The sequence below is a fragment of the Meriones unguiculatus genome, chromosome 11, assembly GCF_030254825.1.
Source record: "Meriones unguiculatus strain TT.TT164.6M chromosome 11, Bangor_MerUng_6.1, whole genome shotgun sequence".
Classification (NCBI taxonomy): Eukaryota; Metazoa; Chordata; class Mammalia; order Rodentia; family Muridae; genus Meriones; species Meriones unguiculatus.
In genome coordinates this window covers 12,613,331-12,639,520 of record NC_083359.1, presented here as the reverse complement: position 1 = coordinate 12,639,520, position 26,190 = coordinate 12,613,331, and the positions used below count along the sequence as shown (strand labels likewise).

The 26,190-nt window shown below is 41.6% G+C and overlaps 2 protein-coding genes across 2 annotated transcripts; one reads left to right on the top strand and one right to left on the bottom strand.

Annotated features, from left to right (window-relative positions):
* Positions 1 to 6,418: 6,418 nt before the first annotated feature.
* LOC110552169 (olfactory receptor 2T4-like) lies at positions 6,419 to 10,218 on the bottom strand. The gene is made up of 2 exons (XM_060365021.1): positions 10,202 to 10,218; positions 6,419 to 7,472 (listed from the first exon to the last, which is right to left on the bottom strand). Exon 2 carries the CDS (start codon positions 7,462 to 7,464, stop codon positions 6,517 to 6,519), a length of 948 nt encoding a protein of 315 aa, XP_060221004.1. The 5' UTR covers positions 7,465 to 7,472; positions 10,202 to 10,218; the 3' UTR covers positions 6,419 to 6,516.
* Positions 10,219 to 21,326: 11,108 nt separating this feature from the next.
* On the top strand, positions 21,327 to 22,280 carry LOC110552161 (olfactory receptor 2T29-like). The gene has a single exon (XM_021643271.2). It carries the CDS (start codon positions 21,327 to 21,329, stop codon positions 22,278 to 22,280), a length of 954 nt encoding a protein of 317 aa, XP_021498946.1.
* The last annotated feature ends 3,910 nt before the right edge of the window (positions 22,281 to 26,190 follow it).

Genomic DNA, 26,190 nt, shown 5'->3' with positions numbered 1-26,190 from the left:
TGAAAATAACAGAAGTTTTTGCACAGTGTAATGTGCCCACAGATACACAGAAGTGACAGTTGTTCCTGCTGAGATACAGGCAGTGGGGACTGCGCTGTTGTCCACGCATTTCTCCTCTCCCCTTCTGAAGAGAATTAGCTGGGAGGTCTTTCTTCATGTTCAATGGTTGTAAGAGTCTTCAGGGGAGTAGACATTACCTCATTACCGCATTACATTACCTTTAATGTAAAGGATCAGAAAAAGATTTTTCCAAGTAAATGGACCTAAGAAACAAGCTGGCGTAGCCATCATAAAATCTAACAAAATGGACATCAAATCAAATTGATCAAAAGAAACAGGAAGGATACCTCATAGTCATGAAGGGAAAAATCTACCAAGATGATCTTTAAATTTTTAACTCTATGCCACAAATGCAAAGAAACATAACTTTGATGAAGAAATATTGCTAATCTTAAATCATACATTTGACCCTCAAACACTGAAGATCGGAGACTTTGGTCCCACGCTCTCAGCAACAGACAGATCATCCAGACAAAAACTAAACAGAGAATTACTGGGGCTAACAGATACATGAATTAATTGGACCTAATAAATATCTACTGAACATTTCATCCAACCTCAAAAGAATATAACGTCTTCTTAGCACTCATGGAACTTGTTTTGAAACTTGTTTGTACTTACTCAATCACAAAGCATGCTTCAACAGATAAAACAAAATAATAATAATAATAAAATGAATAAAACACCTACATCCTATCAGACCACCATGGATTGAAACTGGGTTTCAACTACTACAGAAATTACAGAAAGCCTACAAACTCGTAAAAATTGAACAACTCTCTGCTGAATTTGCAAACTGGGTCAAGACAGAAGTAAAGCATAATTCAGTGAAAATGAATACACAAAGGAGCCACTGAGAGACTCTGAAAGCAGTGTATGTAGTATGATCATAGCACTAAGTGCTTTCGTGAGAAAATAGAGAGATCTCATACTAGCAACTTAACAGCACTCTTGAAAGCTCAAAAGAAGTAAGGGGATACAAATCAGAAAGGAAGAGGAAGATGGGGGGATAATTTCAAATTGAGGCCACAGATCAATAAAATAGAAACAAAGAGAACAATAAAAAGAATCAATGAAACAAAGAGTTTGTTCTTTGAGAAAATGAACAAGATAGACAAACCCTTATTCATACTAACTAAAAGATGCAGAGAGATTATCCAAATGAACAAAATAAGACATGAAAAGAGGGACATAACAGTAAACATCATCAAAATTCAAAGACTCACAGACCAATTTTCCTTATGAACAAAGATGCAAAAATACTCGCAAACTGAATCCCAGTACACATCAAAAAGATCATCCACTGTGACCAAATAGGCTTCATCCAAGAGATGTAGAGATGGTTCAATGTATAAAAATCCATCCATGTCAGCCACCATATAAACAAACTGAAAGAAAAAAACCCACATGATCATATCATTAGATGCTGAAAAAGCCTTTGACAAAAGCCAACACCTTGATGATAAAAGAATTGGAGAGTTTATGGATTAAAGACACATACCTTAACATAATAAAGACAATATAGAGCAAAGCCTATAGAAAACAAATATAATGGAGAGGAACTAAAAGCAATTGCACTAAAATAAAGAACAAGACAAGGCTAACCACTCTCTCCACATTTATTCAATATAATACTTAAAGTTCTCACTTAGGCAATAGGAAAACTGAATGAGATCAAAGGGTTATAAATGGGATAAATTATAGGATAAAATACTTACGTCACCCTCAAAAATCTACCAGGGAACTCTACCGCTGGTGAACACCTTCAGCCATGTGGCTGGATACAAGAACTAACATAAATAAATAAATAAATAAATCACTAGCCTTGTATACAAACAACAAATTGGCTGAGAAAGAAATCAGGAAAACAACACCCTTTCCAATAGCCACAAATAAACTAAAATGTCTTGGAGTAACTGTAACCAAGCAAGTGAAAGACTTGTATGATAAAAATTTTAAGTTTTTGCAGGAATAAATTAAAGAAAATACCAGAAGATGGATGTATTTCCCACTCTCATGGATCAGTAAGATCAACATAGTGAAAATGGTCATACCATCAAAATCAATTTACAGATCCAAAGCAATTCTCATCAAAATTCCAACACAACTTTTTTGCAGGCCCTGAAAGAACAGTACTCAATTTCATGTGGAAAAACAAAAATCCAGGATCATTAAAACAATCCTGAACAATAAAAGAATTTTGGAGATATCACCATCCCTGATTTCAAGCAGGATTACAGAGCTATAGTAATAAAAACCACATGGTATTGGCATAAAAACAGATACATTGATCAATAGAATCAAATAAAAGACTCAGGTATACATCCACACACCTATGGACACCTGATTTTTCATAATTAATCTAAAGAGACATAATAGAAAAAAGAAAGCATCTTCAACAAACAGTGCTGTTATAAACAAATGTCTGTATGTAGAAGAATGATAACAGACCTACACTTGTCACCCTGCTCAAAACTCAAGTCCAAGTGGATCAAAGACTTCCACATAAAACCAGATACACTGAACATGATAGAGGAGAATGGCATAGGAGACAATTTGCTGAAGGTAACTCTAATAGCTCAGGCACTAAAGTTAACAATTAATAAATGAGACCTAATGAAATCAAGAAGGGTTTGTTAAAGTAACGGTCACTATCAGTAGGACAAAACAAAAGCTTACAGAATAGGAAAAGTTTTTCATGACCTCTGCGTCTGATAGAGCACTGACATCCAAAACATATAAAGAGCTCAAGAATCTAGACATGAACAAACCAAATAAGCCAATGGAAAAATGTAGTTCATACACAATTCTCTAAACAGAATTCTCAACCAAACCAAACCAAACCAAACAAAACAAAATACAAAAACAAAACAAAACAAAAAAAACAACTGAAATGGCTGAGAAACAAAGAAATGTTCAACATCCTTAAATGTCAGGCAGATGCAAATCAAAATTACTTTGAGATTCCGTCTTATACCTGTCAATATGGTTAAGGTCAAAGACACAAGTGATGGTTCACACTGGCAAAGATGTGGAGCAAGGAGAAAATTCTTCCTTTGTTGGTGGGAGTGCAAACATGGGCACCTATTACAGAAAACAGTACGACAGTTCCTCAGGAAACTAAATCGCTCTACCTCAAGACCCAGATATACCGTTCTTGGGCATATACCCAACGGATGCTCTATCCTACCTCAAAGACTCTTGCTTAGCTTTGTTGGTACCAGCCAGATTCATAATAGCCAGAAATTGGTTATTGTTTTCTAGATGTTCCTCAACAACAACTAACTGATAAAGAAAATGTGGTACTTTTACACGATGGAGTAGGAGTCAGCTGTTAAAAAAATAGCATAATTTTCAGACAAATGGATGTGGAACTAGAAAAAAAAATCATCCTGAGTGAGAAAACCTAGAACCAGAAGGACAAACATAGTACATATTAGCTGTTAAATAAATGATAATTTTTCTGTAATCCACAAACCAGAACAAAGTAACAAGGAGGGCTCTAAAGGTATGCATGAGTCTCCTTGGAAAGGGGAATAAATTAGACTTTGTGGGTGGACTGGGGTAGGTGTGAATGGGAGCAGGAGGGATCAGGTGGGCAGTAAGGAAACCCATGCCCAGCACTGACTGGACTGCCAGGAACCTGAGGCTGGGTAGCCTAGAGACTAAGATAGAGGACCTCCCCTATCATTGGACTGGGGGAGGGGCATAGGAGAAGAAGAGGGAGGGAGGGTGGGTGGAATTGGGAGGGGATGGGGGAAAGGGCTACAGCTGGGATACAAAGTGAATAAACTGTAACTAATAAAAAAATGAAAAAAGAATGGAATGAAATATGAATAATGAATGAATTACCTAACAATAAATGGTAATCAATATTGGGGAGGAAAAAGCTTTTGTTATTTTATTGCCTTCTTATGTTTATCTAGTTTTGTTTACACATTAGTTTCCATAGTGAATAATCATCTGTAGCTGTGTTTTCTCTAGTTTCCCCTTAGAAAAACACAGTAACATGAGAAAATCAACATGGAAAATTGAGGAAAAAAATCCACAAATAGACTGTACAAAATAAAACTATTAATAAAATAGCGGAAAACATCAACAGGCAACTAGACCAAGCAGGAAGAGATTGTCAGCGACGGAAGACAAGGCTGAAGACACCCTCTGAGAACATAGGACTTAAATAATTGTTCCTTTGAACCCCCATCATTTCTCATAGAAATAGAACAGAACCAAACCAGAACACACCAACCAATTGAACAAACATGATAGCCAAAAGAGACCTTAGCAAAAGAGCAGTGGCAAAGGTGTCAACATCTCTGACTTCAAATTAAGAGCCAAAGTAACAGAAGCAGCATAGTGCAGGCAGGAAAGGGGGTATACAAGTCAGCAGTATGGAATAGAAGACCTAGGTGTGAACCCACACAGTCATGGCCACCACGCAATGAAAAAGAGATGATTTTATCAAAGGATCATGCTGAGAATCGTGGATAGTGACATGCGAAGGAATGAACGTGGACCCAAACACAAACCATGTTTTTAGTTGACATACTTTAGTTAAAAAGAACAGTTGACCAAAAGTGTACTAAAGATCCTAAAGGAAGGTTAGTACATTTTGAGACTTTCCCAGAACTATGGACATTGATGGATTAGGTCTTTGTTTTAGTTTTGGCAGCTGGTGCTGTGTTACATGTCCTGAATGCTACTTTTATCATGGAGTCAGTTATGTGGGGAAAGAACAGTTCTCTTAGGAAGGAAGTCAAAATGATGCCATGTTGTTGTCTGATTTCATCTACAAGGTGGATTTGAAATTCCTTTACCAAACTCCAGTCTGATGTAATACCAATGCAAAGAACAACTCAAACAGTGGCCAATGAACAAGAGTTACAAAAACTTAGAAGCTGAAGAACAATCTTTCTTAAAATTAGAACTAGCCATTCCATAGGTAATTACACCTACGTAGCCAGACTGCCCAAGAGAAAGCAAAGTTACAGGAAAGTTAATTATTTCACATATTCTAAATGCAAGGGCAGAGAGGAAACATACAGGTAGCCTAGTGAAAGATGATTCTAGCTCTGCTCAATTAAGAAACCTGTTTCTCTCACTTGCTACTTTTACTTTCTTAGGCCTCACTGCATTCTTGCTAAATTAAGTTCAGGTGTAACATTCCTGTAACATGTCACATGTAAATGCTGTGTCAGATACTGAGAGTGGAAACAAATGAGACCCACATCAGAATGGCTGCACTAGCTACTTCTCCTGAAGACTGCTGTCCTGCTTATCCAGACTCCTAGGAATGAGCTTCCTCAGCACAGGTCAGAAACAGCAGCTGGCCTCTTCAAGCACAGAATGTGACAGGTCAACAGGGGACACTGCACTGAAGTTCTCAGAGGACAAAGGCAAACACAGGTTAAAGTTTGTGCAACTGGCCAACTGGTAGACCTCTTGTGAACATGGAGCATAAGAACATTACCGATTTAAAGTTAATTTACCCTGTCCTGTCCATAGTGCCTTAGGAAATATTCATTGCTGGCCAGGTGAAACATTTTGGAGCGTATTGGCTTATCAGAATGCCAGATTCCCCCAAACTAAAGGTTTACCCTGTCACCAGACAGCATGTGAGAACCACAGCAGAGATATTGTCACTTTTCTGCAACCTCAATCCTGTTGTCCCCACAAGTAGAGTGGAAAAATGCCTTGAGTTATTAGGTCTGATTTACTGGTGCTTTCTAACTTCCTATGAAATGGTGGATTATGTCATTGAGGGAAACCTGATTCCATGTTCCTGGGCCATGATTACTCAGTTTTGGCTCAAGAATAGGCTAGAGCTCATTTCCTTTGAAGTGAGAGCTGTGTTTGGTTTTGAGGGATACATTTATATGCACACACACCTACCCTGAAAATTTGAAACCGTATTTATTTAGATATAAACTATTTAGATATAAATTCCTTTTAACTATTCCTTTTACTATATCTTAATAGAGGAGCTGAAGGGTGAAAAGTTTATCCTGACTTTTATTTTTATCTAATTTCACATTTATATAAATTATCAAGAAAATACAAATAATTAATTCAAAATGCCAATTATCTCAATTTACCTCTTGTTAACCTTCATAACCACTTTTCCTCCAACTATGTCTTTTATTAGTTGAACACCTCATGATCCTATGGCATAATATTTGATAGATAAGACTATTGTCCAAAGAAATGAAATGGCCATTATCAACTTCATAAAATAGTACATTGGCAGAGTACATATAAAATGTTTGAATGGACAAAAAGTATATTAATGGAAACATTTTCAGAACAGATAAATAATTCTCCAAAAGTGTTGAATACATTCTGTATTCATACATATATTCATAATGCATGAGGACTAATATCAGCATGAGACCTGGAACAACAGATGTGTATAGACCAAGAAAAGACCATATTTCTCCCAAATTACTTTATTATTTATTAAAAGAGGGATCTCACAGGCAACAATTTCTTCATAGCCTCTGTGACATTCTTATTCCTAAAACTATAGATTAGTGGGTTCAGCAGAGGGGTAAGTATTGTGTAAAACACAGACACCACCATGTCCTTCTCAGAAGAGTGGAAAGAGGCCGGGAGCATGTAGTTATAAATAGCACTACCATAAAAGAGGATGACCACAGTCATGTGGGAGGAGCAGGTGGCAAGGGCCTTCCTCCTGCCCTCTGCTGAGTTCACCCTGACAACAGTGAGGAGGATGGATGAATAGGAGCTGGAAATGACTGTCACAGGGATGAGAATCATGAGCACACAGCACAGGTACATGAGGGTCTCAGAGAGCCGGGTGTCTGAGCAGGAGAGCTTCCTCACAGCAGGGACCTCACAGAAGAAGTGGTGGATCTCCCTGGACCCACAGAATGGGAAGGTCATGGTGACAGGAGTGAACACGAATCCATCCAAGGATCCCAGGAGCCAACAGACAGACATCAGGAGGAGGCACACTCTGTGGTTCATGAGGACAGGATAACGGAGTGGGTGGCAGATGGCCACATAGCGGTCATAAGACATGGCAGCCAGAAGGAAAAATTCTGAACCTCCTAGTGTCAGGTAGAGGAACATCTGCATCCCACAGGCAGCAGCTGAGATCCTGTGGCTCCCCAGGGCCTGGTCCATGAGCATCTTGGGCACAGTGACAGAAATGTACATCATGTCCATGAGGGACAGCTGGCTGATGAAAAAGTACATGGGTGTGTGGAGGTGGGTGTCAGAGAGGATGAGGAGGATCAGGAGGGCGTTCCCAGACAAGGCCAGCAGGAAAACCATAAAAATGACCACAGCAAGCAGGGCAGGGTGTTTGGATTGAGTGAAGAGTCCCAGCAGGGTGAAATCTGACTGTCCAGTGTAGTTGCTCATCCAGGTGGTGATGTCCATGGTGTCTCCTAGGCAACCACGAAGCTTTAGGGTTAATGACTATCTACTGATATGTGCACAAACCTACTGTGCTGAGAGATTCCTGGGCCTGTAGATCTGAGAATAACCTTCTACCTATGATTTAAGGAATTTAATAAATAAAAATGCACATATGTGGTTATAGCCATCACAACTTTGAATAACAGTACCACAGTTCATGGTCCTGACCTTTCCTGATGACATAGTGTCCTCTACCAACAAGTTCTTCAAATTTATAAGATGACTTTTTTTGATACTAACAAACAGTGAATTACTGACAAAACCCCCACTAAGTAGTAATAAAATTGAAATGCAAACATGCATATTATTTAGAAAATTTATGAATAGAAAAGTAAATCTTCAGAACAGCTTTTGAGCTGCTTGTAATATTAACACATCATGAGATGCACTCTCCAGTAGCCTTCACTGAAGAATGTGGATTTTTAAATGATTTGGTAACAGATCTTAGTTGATGAATACATACAGTCCGTTGAATTTGAAATGGCCTCTGTTTGTTTTACTAGATAAATGGTTCTTTAAATATACATTCATATAAACGTGTTAGTGTGAAAATACAGACACAAAAATACATATACTATGCTTGCTGATGTATTACTGGTTACATAGAATTAGTGAGAAGCCACACCCTTTTCTGGTCTCCACTTCTCCAAGTTCCTCTCTTCACAGTATCCACCATTTTCCTGTAAGAATCCACAGGAAACAGAGGATTCAGTGGTCACTGCTGGTTGCTAGGCTACGGCAGCAGCATCTTGGTAGACTGTCAGCCACTTCGTGAAGTCTGAGAAGCAGGGAGAGCACAGCCCTGAGATGTTCCCAATAGAAATTCACCATTCCCCCCCATTCCAGCTCACAGCCTGTCCCTGTGTTAGATGCTGAAAGAAATCCAGGAACACATTGACCTTGATTGCATTAAACAGGTTAGTGTCCGTCTATGCTGGCAAAATAGTACCTAAATGTGAGTTAAGTTTGAAGGGTTAAATAGGTACAACATATTAAGAAATAGCAGCAGACAGAGTGTGTCCAGCCTTCCTGACAAGGCTCAGTGGATGCTTCTTCTACACATGCTTTTAAAGAGAGGAGGTTTTTAAGGTTCTTTTACTTTCGAAACTAGTAGACCTTACATTTTGATAGCCCTCAGTGATAGGAAGAAAATGAAATCTCTTTCTTAGATGTTGGTAATGGCTACAAGGGAGTGGCTGTTCAGACAGCAATCAAGCAACCACAAATCTCAGGGACATTTCATATCTATGTCAAGATTCTAAAAATAAAACCTCAAAGGCGAACCTGATACTGAAGTCCTTAAAGCCCCATGTTCTGCCTGAGCTGCTGATGGAGCAGAGAACACGGCAAAGTTCTTAATGCCTTTATATGAGTATCAGAGAAATGTGAGACCTGTGGGAGGAGATGCGCAGAGAAACAGGAATATGCTAAGAGATAGGAAGGAAAAAGATTTCCGTTTTACAAAGGCATATTCATGAAAGGAAACTTAAATCCATTCAAAATTTTAACATTCCAAAGTTCATCTTACCTTTACCTGCTGACTCGGTTTGTATTATTTGACACAGTGAAGAAAGACTGGGGACAAATCCACAGTCTATGGGAATCTCTGAGCACTGTCTGCTGGGTGAGTGGAGGTCAGGAGTGAGGGGCAGGAGGTGTGCTGGGAAGTCAGTGCTCTCTGTTAAGTGGGGGCCACTGGCATCAAGGTACCCATGCAGAGGGAGATCAGGAATGTGGTATCTGCACAAGGCATGGAACCAGCACCCTGATTGCCCTTATTCATGCTGTGCTACTTGATTTCATGTGAACAGATTGGTGCATTGTTAAAACTTTGTGTTACCAACAGTGAAGGTAGAGAAAGGACAGAGCGTCATCTCAAGCCAGCAGCATCCCTGAGCTGCTGCTTCCATAGGAGTCACCATGTTTTCTTCTTTCACAGTGAGAAGCTCAGGGTCTCAGGGCACCTGCCTCCCACCCCTCAATAGCTGACAGTGTGAGTGATTAACCTATGAGTAGGCACAGAGTGGTACCTGCCTGGGCACTATGGAAATGCCACTTCCCCAGGAATGTATAGTTTGGGTTTAGATTGCCCACTCTCTGCTTCTTATGATGAGACACGAAAAGATTAAGATAGTTATTCTTGCATTATTGTAAGCCTCAAGAATAGCCCACACTTGAAATTAAGCCACAAAGAGACAGTTTTAGAAAACTAATTCACTGGAAAACTAATGCAGAAGGAAGGGTGGGTGTCCTGGCAGATGCCTAAGGTAATCTGTGAGACTTAGGGGGAACAGCGAGGAAATCAAGGCAAGTCTGGTGTCTGTGTGTTTGTGTGTGTGTAAAACATATTGCTTCGGTTATTAGAAAATTATCTCAGTAAGGAAATATTACAAGGAAAGTTTAGAAAGATGCTGAGTGTGGGAATGCAGACTTTTATTGCCAGTACTAGGGAGGGAGAGGCATGGAGATTTCTTAGTTTGGAGCCAGGCTGCTCTATATACCCCACTGCAGGACAGCCAGGGCTACACAGAAAAACCCTTTCTCAAAAACCAAGAAGAAGGAGGACGAGGAGTTTCTTTCCTTCACATAATGAATAAGACAGGAAAGAATAGAGGATAAAACAGACCCTGTATACAGAGAACAGGCTGTCCTCTGACTACCTCGTGCCATGCAGACTCTTCTGTCAGGTCCTACTCACCATCAGATGCAGCTGCAGCCTGAGCCACACGGGTCAAGGGACAGAAGCTGGTTAAATGCACAAGGAACAGGAGGAGGCAAGTGACGTCATCCCTGGCTGGCCTCTGCTCATTCTCCTGGATAAAGATTTGACTAATAATTTCCCACTGGAACTTTAAAGAAGAATGTAAGAGAGAAAGCCAGGGATGCTAACAGAAACCGTGCCACAGCCCAATTTACTCTTCAGTTTTGTTAAAGTGGAAAATCTTAGTCAGTATCAACAATAACATAAATATCGCCATCATAAATAGCAATCAGGCCCAACATGAGCCAGTTATTGTATGTTGAGAACCTTGCTCACTGTGCAGAGTTCTCTCTTCTCACCACCTCTCTGTGTGTTCATATAGAGGTCCAGTAGCTTTTGCGACATGTTATCTTTCATAGGTGTGGGCTCAGAAGCTGAGGGTCTAGATGCTGTCTTGTAGACACTGCCCCTTATAGTCCATGGCCACTAACCCTGAGGCCTCCTCCCTCAGGGGCCATCTTTCCCCTCCTCCCCCATCACCTCTGTGTTCTGCTGTCACTCACTAGCCATGCTCTTTAGAGCTGCCTTCAGTTTAAATCTTTGTTTCACTTTAAATAGAGACCTGAATATTACAGAACAACCTGCAAAGTACAAACAGCTTTGATGAAAATTTTTATATTGTCAATAGCTTAGAAAAAGCCACACCTTGCTTTAAACTGCAGACATCTGTGAAGTGTATACGATGTAGTTGAAGCAGGGATAAAACACAGTAGATGACAGAGCAAACTCCACACTCTTGCTCTTGCATTCAAATTGCTCTGAGCTTTTTGAATGCTAAAGGTGTCTGATCACTTTCCCACATGGTGGTGTTCCCATTCCAAACTCTGGCCACACAATGTCCTCTGCTCCTCAGGCCACACTCTCGAGCTCAGCCCTCTCAGGCTCCCAGGTTTTAGCCTGCAGATGGAGCAGTGTCTTGACTCCTTCCGCACTTGGTTTGAGGGCATCCCAGGATGGATATTGGCAGAGAGGGGAAATGGGGTCTTTCCCTGTTGCTGCTGGTCTGGGGCAGCTGCATCCAGGTGGCACAGGCTCTGTGGGACTCCAGGCTGTGTCCAGCACCTAAGGCAGCTGACTCGGCACTGTTAGGTCCCAGGTGTGTCAGGTGCTGCTTGGTGTCAGGACAGGGTCACCAGCAGCTTCAGAGGATCCAGCCTGGAATGCACAGTGAGGGGCATGTGAAGCTGTCAAGGAGACAGCATTCCACCCACTGTCTTCAGCCTGCCCTCCAGATTGTCACTCCTGTGTGACCAATGTCCTGCAGGAGCTTCTCCAACTAAAGGATAAGGCATTGTAGGTCCTGGAAAGTCATTTATGAAGATCTCTGTTGGAGAAAGGGAAATAAAAAACCAATCTGAGTGTCATCAAACAATCAAATCCTATGCAATAAAAAGTGATAATCTTAGGTTACAACATGGATGAGTCATAAAAGTGCAATAAAAAAAGAACTGAAAATAATGGAACCTTATGCTTAGCAAGTAAGCTTATACTTAGAAAGTCTTTCTTCCTTCGTGTTTAAAGTGTTGTAAGAGTCTTCAGGGCTTTAGTGAAGCTCACAAATGTCACAAAACTGTTTATAGGTTTAGTGGCATTTCCTGGAACGAAAGAGTGGCTGGTTCTAATTCCTAGTTGCTTCAAATATTCTCTCCTCTTGCTATTGACCCTGGGATTTGGTTCACTGCAAATAGGAGCTCGGTTTCTATTTGTGTGTTTTTCTCTAGAGGAGCAAATGTTAAAAGGAAGAAGCAATAAAGATTTTTTTTATGGAAAGATGATTTTTATATGGTAAGACTTATGTCTAAATTAAGATAGCTGTTTCCAGAATTCAAGCAATAAATACAAAGCTGAAAAGCCTAAACATGTTACAGAAGGTCTGAGTAAATTATGTGAATTATGTAGAAGGTGAGCCATAAGGATCTTTAAGTGAAGGTGATAAAAAAAATTGAGGTCAAAGTTCAAACAACCATTTATTTACATCATTAGAGTCCTCCAAAGTTATTGATCTGCTCTTGGAAACATCTGCAAGGGATGGAAATCCCTTAATGCACGGAAAGAGGGGTGCTTCATTCAATCACTACAGAAAATTTACAATTAGCAGGCTGGTGCAACCAACTTTCTGAGTATTGATTAACCACACTTGAGGGCCTATACCCATGTGAACAGAGGAATCAAAGTGGTAGTAATTTTTACTGTGGTCCCTTAAGGTCATCTAGGTCACAAGAAGGTATAGGTCATCTTTCAAAAGGTCTCTCAATTCTAGTGAGTCACCCGTCGTCTTGAACAAAGAGGCCAACAAGGCAATGCAAGGTGCAAATCAGTGTCCATTCTGCAGAGAAGAGAGTCAACATGGAGGGACATTCTCCCAGTGCTTCCAAAGGAGGCTGTAGTGAGAAACACCCTGACCTATCAGCAACTGACATCACAACTGGTTTAAAAAGGCCAAAAGACACAAGGGCTCCTCTCTAGTCTATATGACTTTTGAGGAACAGACCCCTAACTGGCCTTGTCTGAAAAAAAAAATGTTTATTTTGGCTCTCAGTAAGCTTTTAAGCACCTAGCTGGAACTGTAACCATGTGGTGGTCATAAGACATGGCAGCCAGAAGGAAAAATTCTGAACCTGCTAATGTCACATAGAGGAACATCTGCATCCCACAGGCAGCAGCTGAGATCCTGTGGCTCCCCAGGACCTGGTCCATGAGCATCTTGGGCACAGTGACAGCAATGTACATCATGTCCATGAGGGACAGCTGGCTGATGAAAAAGTACATGGGTGTGTGGAGGTGGGTGTCAGAGAGGATCAGGAGGATCAGGAGGGCGTTCCCAGACAATGCCAGCAGGAAAACCACAATGCAGGGATATCTTAGAGGAATGATAGCACAAAAGGTAGATTATTGAATCTACTCCTCACCTTAAAGCTTTAATTGTTAGTCTCAAATCATGTTATTTTTAATTCATTGGTATAGGATTTTGTATATTGATGCAAAAGTAAGTTTATGCATCAATTCCATACTTTAAGTAAGTGTGGAATTAAAATTTAAAGTTATCTTTGATACATACACACACATACACTCACACACACACACACACAAACACACTCTTACAGTTTTTACTCTGGTATAAGGTATTGTACCCATACAACTAATTCATAATACAAGGTTTACTTCCAATTCTTTAAAAACTGCTATTGAAGGCTTTTTATGATAATTAAGTAATACAAGTTAATTGTTAATTAATCAACTCATGGTCATGTCAGACACTAATCTAATCTATCACAAATATGCATATCCTAAGTTTTACAGATAGATATAGTTCTATAGATAGATAAATTATGTAAAAATAAATAGACACAGTCTTTAAAAACCTCAGAGACCTGCAGAATATGACATTTCAAGACATTTTTATTATTTTAAGGGTTCTTTGACAACCAGACAGGTCAACCATTGGCAGCACCCAGCCTACCTCAAAGAAGATATGAGGATCATAGGACCTCCATTTTGGAGATGGCTTCAAATATGGCAAGCCAGCCACTGGGCAAAGAAAATGCCCTTGTTTCTACCATAGACAGAATTCTGCCTAAAATGGGAAAGCTGGGATGCAAGCCAGGTTGACTGCCCAACTCTGCCACTATAGGGTAAACATTCCTTAGTAATTCATGCCTCACAAATATGTCTGTCAAATTACTGGGCCAGAAGGCTGAAGATGATGCTCCAGCATCACAGACTGTTTTGAGTGGCTGTCCAGGCAGCAAACCCTCTCTGTCATTTTTTAATTTTGGAAGTTGCTAGCACAAACTTTCTGCTTACTCAGGTAATTAATTTCATTCCTTCTCAAGTCTCTGATGGGGTTGAAGACTAGATATTTATTTTACAATTAAAGCTTAGTTATTTAGGAATTTAAAAGATGCTTTAAGTTCTAAATAGATGTTTTAGGTGATTAGATTGATAGAAAAATAATTTAGGTACAAAACCTTAGACTCTCTAGATAAGATGGATAATATTTTCTTCAAGGTTGACAAATATACTTAGACATTATGTATTATTATGTGTCTTACCTATTGGTTTTTATAACTGTTCCATAATTGTTCTTATTGTATATTATATTTTAAAACAGTTTTATTTAGACAGAAAAGGAGAATTGTTGGGGGTTGGTATGGTGCTATGTATTCTGAGGCTTATTACTGGCCCCCAAGATCTGGTTGTTTCCTAGATGAGCACATTCTCACATATATCTGTTCTTGTTGTAAAAAAAAAAAAATTATTACTGTTTGACAAGTAAGAAGCCTGTACCTGGGCAGGCTAGACATGGTCTCAGGCTTTAAGAACAGAAGAATCATGGAAGAAAAAGACATAGGTACCAGAGGAGGAAGGAAGCAGGGAGGCACAATGGGTTAGCCTGGAGAGAAGCACATGGCTAAATAGGCATGGACGGAGGAAACTGGCCCAGATGAGGAACATTAGCAAGTATTTTGGAAGGTAGCCCAAACGGAAATTATTAGAGCAGATGGCATGGGGTACGAGATAAAATAGCTTAGTAAATAATACCTGCCATGCCCCAGGTATCTTTTATTGATTGTGATAACAGTTTAGACAATACTGCCATAATAATTATAACGTTAATAATAAACATTATTAGACCACACCTTTAAATTAACCTCAACACACAATAGCTACCACAGCAAGCAGGGCAGCGTGTTTGGACTGACTGAAGAGTCCCAGCAGGGAGAAATCTGACTGTCCAGTGTAGTTGCTCATCCAGGTGACGATGCCCAAGGGTGTCTCCTAGGCAACCAAGAAGCTTTGGGGTTAATGTCATGTGACCATAGGAACAAATGCTCAGTGGTGTTTGTCTCAACCTGATTGTACAGACAGGAAGTTCCATGGGCCTGGAGATTTGAGGTTTATAATTTATCTGTAATTTAAGAAAACGTAAAAACCAAATTCATATCTGTGCTTAGAACCATCATAACTCCTCATGTAACTGTCACATTCCAGGGTCATGAGTTATCCAGGTCACATAAAAATGTCCTTTATCTAGAAGGACCAGAGTCTGTGGGATCTCTTCTTAGACTATCATAAACCACTGATCCCAAAGGAAAATCAAACTTATTTTGAGGATTTTTTAAACCTGAGGTATGAATTGAGTCTAAACCTCTGTGGGTTAAGAATTGAACTTTTGTGTTTAAGATCCCAGAGCTACATTTCATATAGTGATTACACAGAGATTGAATCAAATAAAATCTCAGACACGTGAATCCCTTTCACCCTAAGGATCATTTGACACTGAGAGGTCTGTGCTCTGTGGAGCAGACTCATCTCACAAGCAGCACCAAGTGACCAGGAAGGACATGGGGAGAGGACATGTCCACTCACTGGACAGACCCAGCTGTGGGGCTGGCCACCCCTCAGGCATCCAGTCCTCTGATCAGTCTACAGAGAAAGGACTTTTCACTTTTGGCCAAAGTTAAGTGACATAATGGGTACACTCAGAATACTGACAGATTCAAGTCAGTGACTACCCACACACTAGAGACTTCATGAGCACAGGTTTCTCAGGAACTCTCATATGGATGAGCATTAACGCCATTGGATTGTGAGATGAGTTACTGTGGTTCTCAGTGTGAGCTCCTTTTTACACATTCATGAATTATGTTTTCAACAAATATCACACAGTCTCACTCAATTGATGATCTTAGTGTTCAATCTTATGATTTTGTGTGTTTAATTTGGAGAATCTGCTGAATACAGGAAACTGGGAAATGCTGGTTTGTGGCAAGGGAGAGAAAGATCTAAGGGACAGTGGACAGTAGAATACAGTGGCACAAAGGACAAAACAACAACTGGGGAAAAGTTTGGAGTATGGAGAGGATGAGAGTGAGGACAGAGAAGGGAACAGCTAGCATTAAGGATGTTTGAAAAGGCCATATAGGAACCTGCTATTCTTCTACATGAATTTATATGGATGTATACACTCTACTCAGGAGCCATAACTCCCAGAAAGCCATGCACTGCCAAATAGCCCAGTGCTTAGTGTGAGATAGATCTTTTTGAGTTGTTTGTCATGGGTGTCCTGCGGACTCGCTAAACAACACAGGGCTATTGCCATTGCTCTAGGTTATCCTCTAGAACTTGATGGTAAACTGAAGAAAACACAGACATTGCTCACAAGACATGGGCAAACCATGTTTGTAATGGCCAGGAAGTTTCTCCCTGCTGGCTGGCTTTCAGAGTGCCAGAAGTTGCCTTGTAGACCCTGCTGCTTTCTCTGCACCCAAAGCCGACACAGCCCCTCATGGTACCATGAAAGCTAGTTAACAGGAAGCAAGACTCCTGGTGAGCACTCTTGTTTTCTCCATATCCTGTGACCAAAGTGTATGGTGTCTTAAGACTTTTGATTTTTTTTTCGGGTGACTGTAATATAAATATTTATAATTTCATTGAAGTAATTTGTACTTGTAGAGTGTTATGTAATTTGCATGTTACTGTTTAAAATGAAACAAACATTTAAATTGAAGGCAGCTTAAAGCACACGGCTTGTGACTGTCAACAGAGTCCAGGGCTGATGGGCTGGGGAGAGAGCAAGATGGCATGTGAGGGTCAGTCTGTTGCTTGCTGGTAAGGGGTGGTGCCTACAACCAAAGAGCTGGACTCCACGCTCAGATTCCACACCTGTGAAAATTACTGGAAGCTTATGGGAACACACACAGTGAGAGAGAAAGAGACAGACAGAAAGACAGACAGAGGAAGAACACTAACCAACTCTGACAGGTGACTAAGCCTATAACCATGTATTGACTGATTTGTGTATTTCACGATTGAGATTTATTGACAAGGTTGAAATTTCAGATCCTTGTTAATCCTGGTTACCATTCCACTTTTAAAAATACTGGAGACAAGAAAAAGACATAAAGATAAAACCACGTGTGTAATGGAGACGTCGGTCACCTTTTTTGGCTCTGTTAGTCACATCTTGAAAGTCTCAAAGGAGCATTATTCACAAAATCCCTCCACACCACCGCTTAATGAGCAGAGTCCAGCCAGGGATGACATCACTTCCCTCCTATCCTTTGTGTCCTTAACCAGCCACTGTCCCTTGGCCCACCAGAGCTGCCAGCAGAATCTGGGGTGAGTTGGAGCTGACAGGAGATTCTGCAGGAGCCACTGCTCCTGACTCAACATCTGCCGTCAGAATCCTCTATTAGTTCCTGACAACATTTCTTTGAGTTTCCTCTATCTTTTTCCCCCTGTGGAGAAGAAAATGTACTTTCTTCCCAAACTTTCAAATCCTACTTATTTAATGCAATGGACTTAGCATGCTTTATTCCCCGCTGTATAGAAGCAGAAGAACATGCATGCTGTCTTCTTAACTGATCTTACGGCATACACTAGCAGTCTTGGGACTGGTATCTTACAAGTGGGTAACAACGACACACGGAGAATGATATTTATTCTATGTTTTCTGTGATGAAAAGAGGCAGAGCATTGTTTAGACTGAATTGCAGACTACAGGGGGAAATGGGGTTTCCAAGAGACCTGAGGCAGGAGCATGTTCCGTGTTCCCCGAAAGGGTGAAACTTACTTCCTTTGTCAGTTGGTTGTCTTGCCTTGCGTTAGGCACACACTCTGAAATCTGGCTTTCCCCCCTCTGAATGAAGAGAAGAAGGTAAGTAAGTTTCCCAGCCCCTGGGCAGACGTGCTGTAGGAAAGGCTTAGAATGGACTTGGATGCTGCTGGCTCCAGCAGCTGGGATAACTATCAGTGCGGTGTGAAGCTGCCCCGCCTGTCCACATGAGATGCAAACTGGAGAGTGGGGGACAGGATTGCACAGGCTGCCGTCCCTGTGCCTGCCTCAGAGACCATGTCCCTAGTCCTTCTGATGTCCTGGTGTCTTGGTGTTAGAAACTCCCGCTGACCTGAGTGCAGCACTTCTTGCTCCAGCACAGTCCCTCAGCTGTCCCTGGCCCACATTCACTCCACAGTGTTTAGATTGCCTTATTTGGTGACCACTATCGTGGACTCTGGTTCACTGTGTCCACCAAACTGTCTGGTGTGTTTGCAGTGTTTTGGGACATTGAAATATTGAACATGTATTAGTTTCTGTCTGTCATAAAGACACTAGTAGAAAGGAACTCTGTCTGCCTCTCTGTCTGTCTGTCTCTATCTATACATCTATTTATCGACTATCTATATGTTTTCCCATCTCCTGCAAAACACCTCCAACTTCTCCAACCTTTTAACGATGGCTTCAGGAACCCTGCAGCTCTCTCAGCTTCCTGAGCATCATGGAAGGCACAGATTTTGAAGCAGTCGAATATGAGTACTGGGATTAGTTGAGGGCATGGTCACAGTGGTGTAAATGGCTGTGAAGCTGGCCGTTCTTCCTGAACTCCCCCTGCCCTGTAACCAGGGCTAAACTCTTCTCAGGAAGAGGAGACGTTTCGGTGAGAGATACCAAGACTTGACATCTATCAATTTCAGAAAGCAGAAGGTTGACAGGAGGGGCTGGATGGGCTGGCTAAGCGGTTAAGAGCGGTTTGTTGCTTTTGCAGCAGACCCAGGTTCGGCTCCCAGCGTGGCTGCTTACAACCATCGTAACTCCAGCTCCTGGGCATCTGCCACCCTCTTCTGACCTCCTTGGACAGTAGGAGCACTTACAGTGCACATACAACTGTGCAGGCAAGACACATATACACGCTAGAATGTAAAACGTAATACCATAGCTCTAAAGTATAAAGTTTAAAAATGCTCGGTCTGTTTAAGGAGAAACATGGCGTAAGCTTTAGCTGACTTCAGAGAGGGCAGATGCACTTTGTACCTGTTGCTTTTACATTTCTGCAGCTCTGTAGACATTTGACTTTGTCATATCTCTATATTGTCTTATGCAGACTAGCAGGAGCCCCTTTAAACATCATCAAGCTTAAAGTCTCCTTGACATGTTTCCAGAATCCAACCCAGAGTCCAGCTGGTGAGCATGGAGCATAGGGAGCACGGAGCCTGTGCCAGCGGCAGCTCAGTGTTGCCCAGTTGTCTCTGCTTCTTGGGTTCCATGAGATAGGGATTGTGACAGTCAACGGAGCAGATGTCACTGCACGCACAGCCGCAGGCTGGCCTGGTGAGCACAGTCACCTCTGACCCCATAGACTTAGAGCATATGATGGGTCGTGTGAGGCGATGAACTCGGAGAATCCCAGACCTTACACAGGTGAACTTTCCTGCTAACTGTGCTGATCGGGGCTAAAAGTGTAACTACGTCATATATTCATTTGTAAATTCCTAAGTTCATGTGAATGTTTACCTAAGCGTATAAGGTTTTCTTACATCTATGCAAAATAAGCATACCTGCAAACACAGAAAATTTCACATCCAAATTCTTTTTTAAGTAGGCTGTCTACATTACATTTCAAGATTTTTCCTTATCATTTTGAAAGCCAAATTCTTAAATGCCTACACAATGTCTAAACTGGGGATCAAAAGTAATGTAGTCAATAATACAATAGAAGTATCCATCTCTAAGATGGCCCTCCAGGATAGTGAGTTCTTAACTCTCGCACAGCATGTGGTACTCATCCATTTTTATCTTGGGATAGGGAAAGAACTTCCATTGTTTTGCTTTATCTAACTGTGGCCAAATCAGAAGGCAAAGTTATCATCATCATCACCACCATAATCATTCCCACTACCTCCCAACCACACTGTTCCATCTTCATCACTACCACCACCATCATCATCACTACCTTCAACCACACCATCATCATCGCCACCACTACCACCATCAGTGGCATTATTTTAGGTAGAGCAGATGGAGGGGGCTGAACAATAGCTGGACTGGTGGCAGCATTTGGCCCCTGAGTGGGCTCTTTGCTCCAAGCCTCTTTGGGTTCTGAGCATTGGTTCTGTTTGTAGGAAGGTGAGGCTTCTTCCAGGCAGCACAGAAATTCTCACGTTGTTCAGATCCTAGGGATGGAAAAGGTTCACTTGTTTGAAAACTCCACCTTACGTCATTACTTTTAAAATATGCTTATGTGAAACACACCTCAGTCTTTAAGACTCCAATTGGATCCTTTTTATTTCTTTAAATTTTCAAAAATTTATTCCCTTTACATCCTTATTGTGGCCCCCCTCCTTCATCTCCTTCTGGTCCCATCCTCCCTTCTTCTTCCCCTTTTTCTCTTCCTCTAGTCCTCAGAAAGTGGAATCCCTCCTCCCCTTTCAACTGACCCCAGCCTATCAAGGCTCATCAGGACCATCTGCATCCTCTTCCTCTGGCAAGGCGGCCCCGCCAGGGGGAAGTGACTGAGGAGCAGGCAACAGAGTCCATGTCAGCAACAGCCCCTGCTCCCCATACTAGGGAACCCACTTGGAGACTGAGCTGCCTATTGGCTACATCTGAGCTGGGGACCAAGATGGATCTAATTGGATCCTTAATGTATAAACATCAGGCTTTAAAACCAAACTTTTTAAAATAATTTTGATTTTACACTTTCTGTCACTGAATCTCTATTTGTGTTAGCATGGGGCAGCATTTCTCAAGTTTGTAGTACTTGAGAGAAGACAATGTCTGCCATTAGGAAAGTTCATGACCATGAATTGTGGAAAATTTGCCCGGAATCACCAGTGCTTCTGACCAAGATGTGAAATCTAAATTTTCTTTTCTTTTTTTTATTTTAAAATTTTAATGAACGACTCATACAAATATTGCATGCCACTAAACTCATAACATTCTACCACTTTCATAAAAATAGCATTTCATTTGATCTTTTTTTTCTAAGATACTTTCTCTTTTTTTATTTTTCTTATTAGTTACATTTTGTTAACTCTGTATCCAGCTCCCTCATTCCCTCCCAATCCCACCCTCCCTCCCTCATCTCCTCCCTGCCCCTTGAAATCTAAATTTTCAGAAAACAAAAAAAATTGGTTGAGTTATGTGTAATTTGCAATCCTCAGATCTCCAGGCACAGGGAACGCCCTTTGTAAGAACAATCAGGCTGAGATACACACCACTAAACATTTGTTCCTATAGTCACATGACACTAAACCAAAGCATTTTTCCTGTCTAGGAGACACCATGGACATCACCTCCTGGAGGAGCAACTACACTGGACAGTCAGATTTCATCCTGTTGGGACTCTTCACTCAATCCAAACACCCTGCCTTGCTTGCTGTGGTCATTTTTGTGGTTTTCCTGCTGGCCCTGTCTGGGAACGCCCTCCTGATCCTCCTCATCCTCTCTGACACCCACCTCCACACACCCATGTACTTTTTCATCAGCCAGCTGTCCCTCATGGACATGATGTACATTTCTGTCACTGTGCCCAAGATGCTCATGGACCAGGTCCTGGGGAGCCACAGAATCTCAGCTGCTGCCTGTGGGATGCAGATGTTCCTCTATGTGACATTAGCAGGTTCTGAATTTTTCCTTCTGGCTGCCATGTCTTATGACCGCTATGTGGCCATCTGCCACCCACTCCGTTATCCTGTCCTCATGAACTATAAGGTGTGCCTCCTCCTGATGTCTGTCTGTTGGCTCCTGGGATCCTTGGACGGATTCATGTTCACTCCTGTCACCATGACCTTCCCATTCTGTGGGTCCAGGGAGATCCACCACTTCTTCTGTGAGGTCCCTGCTGTGACAAAGCTCTCCTGCTCAGACACCTGGCTCTATGAGACTCTCATGTACCTGTGCTGTGTGCTCATGCTTCTCATCCCTGTGACAGTCATTTCCAGCTCCTATTCAGCCATCCTCCTCACTGTTGTCAGGATGAACTCAGCAGAGGGCAGGAGGAAGGCCCTTGCCACCTGCTCCTCCCACATGACTGTGGTCATCCTCTTCTATGGCGCTGCTGTCTACACCTACATGCTCCCTGCCTCCTTCCACACCCCTGAGAAGGACATGGTGGTGTCTGTGTTTTACACGATTCTCACCCCTCTGTTGAACCCACTAATCTATAGTCTTAGGAATAAGAATGTCACAGATGCTATGAAGAAAATTTTGGGTATGAAATCTTTTAAAAATCTCTAAGTAACTTGGAAAGAATATTTTTTTTCCTTGTCTCTGTTCTTGGTATCATGCTGATATGATTTAGAGGACCCTCACATGCCTGCTAGCACGATGCTTTTTTCCTGTCATCAAGGGCCTTTACTGTATAAGAAAATAGATTATCTCCATCTAGTTTGAAGAAATAATTTATCAGAAAGTATATTAGGTAACATGGGTTTGCTATGAATGTTAACAGGATTGTGTGGGTTTCATTACCTTCTTTTTTATGTGTATTGAACACACTGAAATTCTTGAGATGTGTCCTATTTGCTCATAATGAGCAAATAATGGAATATTAAATATCATTTGGTAATATTCTGTGGAGAAACTGGTAGGAATGTTTGTCTTGGATATTGTTCCATGACTTTTGCTCTGGGTGTCCTTGCTGTGTGTATCATAACAGTATCAGTTTTTTGTGAGGGACTGGGAAAAATTCCTTTTTTCATAATGTTTTGGAACCATTGGAGAGTCCTTATTACTCTTGTAACACTTGCTAGAATTCAGTGATTAAACCATTTTCCTGGGCTTTAAAACAAAGATTTTATTTTTAAGGATGTGTGTGTTTGGTTGTGTGTGTGTCTGTATGTGTGTCTTTGTGTATATGCTTGAGTTTATATTATGTGTTTTGTGTGTATACATATATGTGTTTGTGTGTGAGATATTTTATCTGTGTTTGTGTATGTATTTGTGTGTATGTGTGTACATTTGAATGTGACTGTGTGATATGTTTCTATGTGTGTATGTGTGTGAGTGTGTGCTATGTGTGTGTGAGTGAATGTATGTGTGTGTCTGTATGTGAATGTGTGTGTGGGTATATGTGTGCATGTGAGTGCAGTGTCAAAGTGTCCAGAAGAGGTTATCGGATCCTTTGGAGCTTTACAGGTGGTGTGAGCTTCCCAACATGAGTGCTGGGAACTGAACTACATCATTATTGATGAAATGGATTTCTTTCAGGCATCATATTGAGCCTCATTCTTTTACCTATTCACATTTTTTACTCTGTGTGTTCCAATTGGATAAAGCATTCCGCTGTCACCCATGGTAACAGCCAAGATCAAGAGCACAAGTTTGCACCAGCTCCTGTTTCCTAATTATCTTGTATATTTTTTTCTTTCCTTACTGTCTACTTTTGGGCTTAGATGATTTTTTTCTAGTAATATTATTATTTTTTTTTCTTCATTATTATCATTTATTATAATGTATTCAATTTGTATCCTGGCTGTAGCCCCCACCTTTCTCGTCTCCTCCCATTCCCACCCTCCCTCCCTCTTATCCCCCATGCCCCTCCCCTAATCCACTGATAGGGGAGGTCCTCCTCCCCTTCTATTTGACCCTAGCCTATCAGTTCTCGTCAAGACTAGTTGCATGGTCTTCCTCTGTAGACTGGCAGGGCTGCGCCCTGCAGGAGGAGGTGATCAGAGAGCCTGCCACTGAGTTCATGCCAGAGAAAGCCCCTGCTCTCCTTATTAGGGAACCCACTTGGAGACTGAGTCTATGGGCTACATCTGAGCCAGGCTTTTAGGTCCTCTCCATACACTGCCCTTGGTTGGGGTATCAGTTTCTGCAGGGACCCAGGGATCAGTTTTTCGGCTCTGTTTGGCTTCTTTTGGAGCTCCTGTCCCCTCAAGGTCTTTCTATCTCCCCCTTATTTCATAAGATTCCCTGCACTCTTCCCAAAGTTTGTCTGTGAGTCTCAGCCTCTGCTTTGATATCTCAATCAGTAGAGTCTGTCAGAGTCCATCTGTGGTAGGCTCCTGTCCTGTTCCCTGTCTTCTCTGGCTTCCAATGTCTATCACATTTGTCCCTCCGAACATGGATTGAGCATCTTCCCTAGGGTCTTCCTTGTTGTTTTGCTTCTTTAAGAATATAAATTTTGGTATGTTTATCCTATATTATATGGCTAATATCCACTTATAAGTGAGTATATACCATGTGTCTTTCTCCTTCTGGGTTACCTCACTCAAGATGATCTTTTCTAGTTCCCACCATTTGCCTGCAAATTTCATGATTTCCTTGTTTTTAATAGCTGAGTAGTATTCCATTGTGTAAATAGACCACAATTTCTGTATCCATTCCTCCATTGAGGGGCATCTAGGTTGTTTCCAGATTCTGGCTATTACGAATAGAGCTGCTATTATACAACAAAAACACTTGCTCAACCATATTCTAGTAATATTATTTAAATCCCTTTCTTTTTGCTTTTAGTTTGTGTACAAGATTTTACTTTGTGGTTATCATGAGACTAAAATTAATCTTATGGTAAAACAACTATTCTTTTTTTTATTTTGTTTTTCAAGACAGGTTTCTCTATGTAGTTCTGGCTATCCTGGACTCACTTTGTAAACCTGGCTGGCCTAGAACCCACAGAAATTCATCAGCCTCTGCCTCCCAGAGTGCTGGAGGATTGGCTGGAGAAATGGCTCAGCCTTTAAAGGCTAAGCTCACAACCATAAATTTAAAACAATTATTTTAAAGAGAATATTTTTGGTCACAAAAACAAAAAAATATGTAAAATTTAGGAAGTGAAATCTTACATACATTTTGAATTTTGAGCTTGTAATTTTCATCTTTTTACATTGGTTATCTCTTGATAACTTTTGTAGTTGTGACCAGAGCTCTAAATTGTGTCTGCAGCCCCCCGTTTTCTCATTCATTGCTTTCCAAGAGAGAAATGAGGACTCAGCCCTTTAGTGGCAAGTAATAGGAATTACTGAGATGGAATAGGAACATGACCCTCCCTAGCAGCAACCATTATGAGGTGAAACAAGTCACCACAAACTTTCCTGTCAAAGGGGAACAGAAAGAGGGAGCTTCACTAGAAAGGTATTTAGCAAACATATGTGTTTTAAAACATGAACAGTCTCAAAACCAACCAGAGTTTCAATAATGCCTTCGACGGCAGTCCAGGGCTGGATCCAGATGTGGGAAACTAGGACCCCTTTGAGTTGCTGCCACAGCAAAAACTGTGATAGACACCTGACCCCAACCTGGTGTGGCTCAAAGAGAGAGAGAGCTCGGGTGCAGACACAAGGCTTCAGCACGGCTTTGCAGGGAGACACACGGTTCTCAGAGGATGGAAGGAAGACCGTGGGAGCACAGAGGGAGGATGGGAAGCAGGGTGAGATGGCTCTGAGACCCACTAAGTGATATACCAGTATGTCCACTCTTGGGGGGTGGCTGAGAGTCATAATTTTGAGCTGGGCCCACAAAATCAGTGAAGAATTCTCAATCAGGGGTTCACTTCCCAGGAAAGAGGTGTAGGGCAAGAGAGATGAAGCAGGGTGGGCAGGATTCTACTTGGTAGGATCTTTCACAAGGGAGTGGACTGTGGCTGGGGAGGACGAGGCTTCTCCCATGATGCTTATTTCCTATAACCATCCACACTGTTGGCCACACATCCATTTACAATAGTGACCAAAACAACAAAAACGGCTGCACAGGAAGCTTGACCCTGGTTGCCATGCTTCAGCACAGCCTGCTCCTTCTTCCCTCTGATGCAGGAGATCTGTTTGTCCATCAGCAAGACCTGGCATCCCCACTGCGAGCACCGGTAAAGGCTCTTAGCTCTTCCAGGCAGTAGAACCTGCGGGTAGTGGAAATGACGAATCTACGTTGGCGGCCTAGGCGGTGGGGAGCCCAAAGCCTTTGCAGACTCTGGGTGATGCCGTGGGAGCCACCGCATGGAGACTGCGTGAGCATGAGGGGATCTGGGTGGCCAGTGAGTTTGTGCTGTCACTTTAGCTATCATCTCCCCTCTCTATAGCCAGTATTGTGTGCACACGCACCGTATCCCGGTGGGCCAGGGGGTTTGGAATTTATATTCCTCCATGGCTGTTGTGAGGCACGATAAGTGTGAGCAATCCCTTCCTTAGTTTGAGCCATGCCCTTCTTT